At 33.4% G+C, this 6,804-nt stretch overlaps 1 protein-coding gene across 1 annotated transcript; it reads left to right on the forward strand.

Annotated features, from left to right (window-relative positions):
* Positions 1-3,759: 3,759 nt before the first annotated feature.
* On the forward strand, positions 3,760-5,634 carry LOC128668047 (nuclear transcription factor Y subunit alpha-like). Its single transcript, XM_053740205.1, has 3 exons — positions 3,760-4,510; positions 4,604-5,086; positions 5,210-5,634. Exons 1-3 carry the CDS (start codon positions 3,760-3,762, stop codon positions 5,632-5,634), a joined length of 1,659 nt encoding a protein of 552 aa, XP_053596180.1.
* Positions 5,635-6,804: the final 1,170 nt, after the last annotated feature.

The raw sequence follows: 6,804 nt of genomic DNA on the forward strand, positions 1-6,804 counted from the left end.
CACCTACCTGCTTCCCTCTCGCTTTAAAATCCCTGACCTACCCTAAAGCCACGCAGGTCAACGATCGGGATTGTCTATCGTACTTCCGCGCGGTACGAAATAGACTTATTTAGTAATCAAAACTTGCCAAATATTAAACATTCTCACACTAGCCACGTGACGGTCCTATTAGGCTCCTTAGTTGAGTAATAGAATAAATATTGTGGGTAATTTTACTAAATAATTAATTAATAATAACCCTTCGCCCGTCGCCTTCACTCTCTCCGATCGTGACAATTGCATTTTTAAATTTAAATTTTAGATTAAGCAAACAAGTTTCGGTTTGATTAAAAGAATTTAATGACTTGGAGCAAAAATCGAGTGAACGCGTAATGGACTTTTACCACAGAATGAATAAACATTTACAGGACACTTGCTCAGAAATCGCGGATACAGGCGGTAATAGTAAAGAAGAAAAAATAGTTTTGGCTAAAGAAATCGCGGTACAAGCATTTATTTAGGCTTTAGAACCAATACTTGCTTTATTTTTACACAATGACGAATTTGCGGATCTTGCTACAGCCGCTACTGCAGCAATTAAAGCGGAACAAAAATTACAGCAAATGAAAAATATAAATAAACCTTTCAAGCCATTTGATAATAATTCAAATAAAAATTGTTTCGCAATCCAAGACCCAAACCCACAGAACACAATCAACCAAAATAATCACCACATTCGAAATTTGAATCCTTATCAGCAATTTAATAAAAATTATAACAGAAACAGTCGTGAAAAATCAGAACGATAATCAAAATCGAAACAACCCAAATAAGTTTTGTAATTTTTGCAAAAGAAACAATCATCATATTGAGGAATGTAGAATTTTAATTCAAAGAAAGAATATTGAATCTAATCAAGTTATAAACAAAAATATTCTTCAATGTGATTACTGTAAAATGAACGGTCATTCAGTAAACAATTGTCGTAAAAAAATTTATAATGAAGGAAAACGCGACGGTTTAAATGCAAAACCGAGTACAGGTACGGGAAAAGACCAAGCGTTCCCTCGAGTCGGCGCTCCGATGGGAAACGTAGCAATTCAGCGCCGAAATTTAAAGAAAAACTAAGAATACCGACAGAAACTTATTCCGTGGGTGCCATGTCAATTGATTATAAACCTACGTCAATTATGTTCAGATCCAAAGATATAATATCTAGCTATGGGAAAATTTTAGTAGACACCGGATGTAATTTAAATTTAATAAAATACGGGGAAGTAAAATATAAAAAATTAATTGACGAATCATATTGTTTCAAATTAAACGGTGTCTCCGAAGCTATCACTTTGGGTAGAATAAAAATACAAATTTTTAATAAGGACACTTATTTTCATATAATACCGGACGAATTTCCTTTAGATTATACGGGCATACTTGGCATGGAATTTCTACGAGAACACGGTGGAATAATAAATTTAGTAGACAATACGGTAACATTTCAACATTTAAATAATCTACAAATATCATTAACAGAAGGAGAATATTTCGTTTTAAAAGCTCTAACGAAAACGGCAATGTTTGTTCGAGTAGATAGTAAACTTAAAGAGGGTTATACACCTCGTATCGAATTTGAAAACGGTATTCCCGCGGGCGAAGCTTTAGTGAGTAATAATAACGGAATCGCTTATTTGTACGCAATAAATACTCTTGACAAAGATGTAAAAGTAAAAGTACCCGTAATTCCTCTGTACCCATTCGGGACAAGCGAAGACGAGGATACTACTTTGACGCAGGACGACACAGACAATTACGATAAAAGTACCACGGCCGGGGAAAATCGTGTCAACAAAGTGTTAAAACTCTTTCGTTTAAAACATCTGAATGAGGAATAGCGTAAAGCAATAGTTTCTCTAGTAGAGAAATACGCTGACCTATTCCACATTCCAGGAGAACCACTGCGCGCTACAGACACTGCGTCTCATACTATACCCACTACCGATGACGTTCCCGTAAATACTCGACAATACAGACACCCTCCAGCACAGAAAGACGAAATAGAAAAACAGATAACAGAACTAATGTTAATGGATATTATTGAACCTTCGACCTCACCATATAATTCCCCTTTATGGATCGTACCTAAAAAGGCTGATTCAAAAGGCAATAAAAAATGGCGTTTAGTTATAGATTATCGCAAATTAAATGATAAAACTGTTAAAGATGCATATCCACTACCGTTGATAAATGACATTCTTGATCAAGTAGGTGGTGCAATTTATTTTTCAGTATTTGATTTAAAATCGAGTTTTCATCAATTAAAAGTAGATCCTAAAGATAAGCACAAAACAGCATTTACAACTCCTCATGGTCATTATCAATTTAATAGAATGCCATTTGGACTTAAAAATGCTCCGGCAACGTTCCAAAGGTTAATGGATTTAGTGTTACGCGGGTTACAAGGAGCGAATCTCTTTGTTTACTTAGACGATATAGTCATTTACGCATGTTCTCTAGAAGAACATAACAATAAATTTGAGAAATTAGCTGAACATTTACGTAGTGCAAATTTAACTCTACAAGCCAATAAATGTGAATTCCTAAAAAAAGAAGTAATTTATTTAGGCCATCTTATATCTGCCGACGGTGTCAAGCCTGATCCCGATAAAATTAAAGCGATCAAATGTTTCAAAACACCTGAAAACACAACACAAGTGAGAGAATTTCTTGGACTTGCTGGTTACTATCGGCGATTTATCAAGGATTTCGCAAAAATCTCTAAGTGCCTATCCGATCTTACAAGCAAAAGGCAAGATTTTCATGGGCGCCTGAACATCAGATAGCTTTTGAAACCTTGCGCGATAAACTATGTACAGCTCCGATATTGCAGTATCCAGATTTTTCGAAACCATTTATCTTAACGACCGATGCATCGGGCTATGCAGTTGGGGCAATTCTTTCACAAGGCAAAATTGTTGAAGACACAATTGTTGCAGCAGCTTCTCGTGTACTCAACAAACACGAAAAAAATTATTCGACCACCGAAAAAGAAATGGTCGCAGCCTTATTTGGTATGAAAACATTTTGACCGTATCTCTATGGCGGAGAGTTTACTCTTGTCACCGATCACAGACTGCTGGTGTAGGTAAATAATATGAATGACCCAACATCGTGTGTAATGAGATGGAGAGAACGGCTTAAAGAGTTCGAATATACCGTATTATATAAGGCGGGAAAAATAAACACAAATGCGGACGCTTTATCGCGTAACCCAATAATTGAAAACCGCGAAGTTTATCCAATTAAAATTAAATGGCGACCTGGAAAACCCGGAATCGCTAGGTTGAGGACTTCAGATCCTTCAGACGATGGTAAAGTCTTTGAAAAAAAACCTAAATACAAAACTAATTCAGAGTCAATTAGCTCGAATAACGATAAAAATAAATTACCTACAAATTTTAACAAAAATAATAATTCAAGTTCAGAGGAAATTACTCCAAGTAAGAAAATAATTCGCGATAAAAATAAAATTGCGACTAACTCAGCCGACGGAGTTAGAAAAATAAATTCGAAAATTCAAAATCTTGAGCAAAATACTCAAGCGGTCGGTCTAGAAGATTCGGTCAAAAAACGTCAAATTCTTGAACCAAAAACTCAAGTAACAATACTATGGACCCAGTCGTCAAATCTACTAGTGACGGCAATAGGATTAGCTACCCTAGCGACCGATGATTAGTTAAAAATAATAAAAACGGATATATCGGTAAAAATAAAAATTAAAAAATGAAAAGATCTGACGTCAGACGATATAATCCATGTGAAAAATTTTCGAGTACTGAATCACTAAGCGAAGATGATTTAAGTAAAAATAAAAATAATAAAATATTCACAAACTTGGAAACAAATAATCCTCAAGAACTAAATTCAAATTCAATAACTAAAAACTTCAATTCTGAAAATCAGAATGAAAATAATAAAAATAAATTAAATTCTAACGAAAATTCGAATCGCATACGTAATTCTAACGAGAATGCAAAATTAAATAAAAATTCTAAATGCAAAGTCGTATCAAATCCAGAACCAGATAAATCAATAACTCTTCCTGATTATTCTGACGGATCGTCGTCATCAAGAGACATGTATGATGCTGTAACTCTGAGAAAAAAACTCATTAAAGTCCACCCTTCGAATTTAAGGGACGAATCTGATATGACAGATTTCGGTTTGCCTTATATTTCTAATAATTCTATAAACTCTCCAAAACATAAAAATTCACGTAATTTAACACCATCACCTCAATCTCCAAATCCACAAGTTGAAAGTGGTAAAACCACGAACACTCCATTATCATTACCACCCAACGTACAAACACAAGCTACATATACACATCCAAATCCAAAAATACAGACAGATAAGAAAAATGTAAAAATTAATAAAAATAAATTTAATCCTTCTCAAATCAAAAGGACAACTAAAATGGCAGAGTTTACACCCTCTCCTACGATACGTACACGTAGACAAATAAATAAACAAAGTAAGAAAATTGAAAAAATAATTATTCCAGAAACTTTTGACGATGAATCGAACACTGACGAGAAAGAAATGATTTATTCAAAAATATATTCAGAAAATTCAAATGACATTAGTACTGAATCACCTATCAAAACAATCCCTATCCCTCCAAGAACTCCTATTAAACCGAAATTCGTAAATAAAAAAGACATGGGAGGTGCAATTCCTTGGTCTTCTGACGAAGGAGGCGATTATCCAAAACTTATGGACGTCTCTGCGGTAATTCATAACGAACCAGAAAACAACATAAACATTTCAACTAACGACATAGGGGAAAATTCTTTTGTTATTGAACCCATGACAGTAAAACCACCCGACGAAACAACAACCATAAAAACTAACATAATAACACAGGAAAAAATAGCCAATAAAAATATAGAAAAGACAAAGACAAACACTACAAAAGTAAACCCAAATTTAACAGACGCAGACAAGAACAGACCTCGCGGTACTGATGCAGAACAAACACATACTAATAAAATTACACCAGAACTACGTAGATCGACTAGAAAACGTAAACTCAAAACATGTTCATGCTGTACAGACTACGACGAACATACACATACACATAAACAGATTCCGAATAAAATACATCTTGCGAAAAATTTTAAAAATAAAACGAAAAAGCCAAATAATAAAAATTCACAACCCAAATTACCAGACATAATGGTTACTCTAAAAGCAATTAAACGTCAACAAAATTTAAATAATAAACGAACTAATGATAGATTGTCAATAATAAACGAAAATACAAGCCCAGAAAATTCACAACAAACTACATCACGTAGAGAATCACAAAACCCTACACTAAATTCACTTGTTGATCGAAGTTCAAAATCGCCTGAACGAATAAATTCATTCAACGACCTGAACTTCGATCAACAGATAAATTCAGCTGACTACGAAAATTTCGAACAGATAGAACAAATAAATTCATTTAATGACCAAAACTTTGACCAAATCGAACAGATAAACTCATCTGATAATGAAATAGACACGACAAAATTCGACACAATTAAATTCGGACAGAAATCAAAACAAATCGAACGACAATGCGATCATAGTAGCAAACGACAATTTATCTAACGAGGAAATAGACTCTGACGGTAATATATCTATAATTTCAAATACTTCAAACGACTACAGTAACGAGAACGTACACGAAACAAGAGATAACTTAGAAATGCAGAAAAATTGTTATCTATGTTTTATTAACGCCGATGATACCGTACCAAGCGATATCGGGAAACGATTTTTAGTGTCAGGATATTTAAAATTAAGCCCTTAAACTAATTATAAAACAGGTCAAGTAATCAAAATGGGAACATCTAAAAAGAAAGTACTTGCTTTAGTAACTCAAAGTGATAGTCGAGATACACCAACTGAAAAAGATTATTGTAAAGCTTTCCATAATTGAAAGTTATACATGGAAAAATCAAAAATAAAATCAATTAGTATTTCTCAAGGAAAAAGCAATTTACCAAAAACAGTTTGGACGAAAATTAAAAATATTATTGCTAAAATTTTCAAAGGTAGCAATTTAAAAATAATTATTTGCAAAGATGAAATAATAATACCTCCAGTAGAGGAAAGAGAAAACATAATAGCCGAAAATCACGAAACTTCAATAGCAGGACATAAAGGAGTAACTAAAACTTATAATAGAATTAGACAAAAATATTTTTGGGACAATATCAAAAAGCATGTTGAAGATTTCGTTAGGAAATGTATTAGTTGCCAGAAAAAAAAATTAGTTAAAATAAAAACAAAACAGCCGATGGTCATTACAGACACATCCGCAGAAGTATGGGATAAATTAGCATTAGATATAGTAGTTCCAAATAAAACTTCAGCTAACGGATATTCATATATTTTAACGATGCAAGATGATCTTTCAAAATATTGTTTTGCAATACCTTTAGTGTCCATGACAGCTAAAGATATCGCGATAATATTAGTCGAGAATTTTATATTAAAACACGGTTGCCCGAAAGTAATTTTAACAAACCAAGGTCAAGCTTTTATAGGTAAAGTAATGGGTTGCGTAGCCAAAATTTTTAAAATGAAAGAAATTAAGACAACAGCTTTTCATCCGCAATCAAATGGTTTTCTCGAAAGAAGCCATCAAGTTTTAACTGATTATATTAAACATTTTACAAGTCATGATGATTGGGATAAATGGTTGTCTCATGCCTCTTTTGCTTACAACACAAGTGTACATGAAGGTACGAAATTCACGCCGCATAAATTAGTTTT

This window comes from Microplitis demolitor, chromosome 6 (genome assembly GCF_026212275.2).
Source record: "Microplitis demolitor isolate Queensland-Clemson2020A chromosome 6, iyMicDemo2.1a, whole genome shotgun sequence".
Taxonomy (NCBI): domain Eukaryota; kingdom Metazoa; phylum Arthropoda; class Insecta; order Hymenoptera; family Braconidae; genus Microplitis; species Microplitis demolitor.

What these genes read in the sequence shown, in the direction of transcription:
- LOC128668047 (XM_053740205.1), top strand. Translation starts at nt 3,760, where the DNA reads ATGAAAAGATCTGACGTCAGACGATATAATCCATGTGAAAAATTTTCG. An exon ending in TAGACAAATAAATAAACAAA is followed by an intron (nt 4,511 to 4,603) that starts GTAAGAAAATTG and finishes AAATATATTCAG; the next exon opens with AAAATTCAAATGACATTAGT. An exon ending in ACTCAAAACATGTTCATGCT is followed by an intron (nt 5,087 to 5,209) that starts GTACAGACTACG and finishes CCAAATTACCAG; the next exon opens with ACATAATGGTTACTCTAAAA.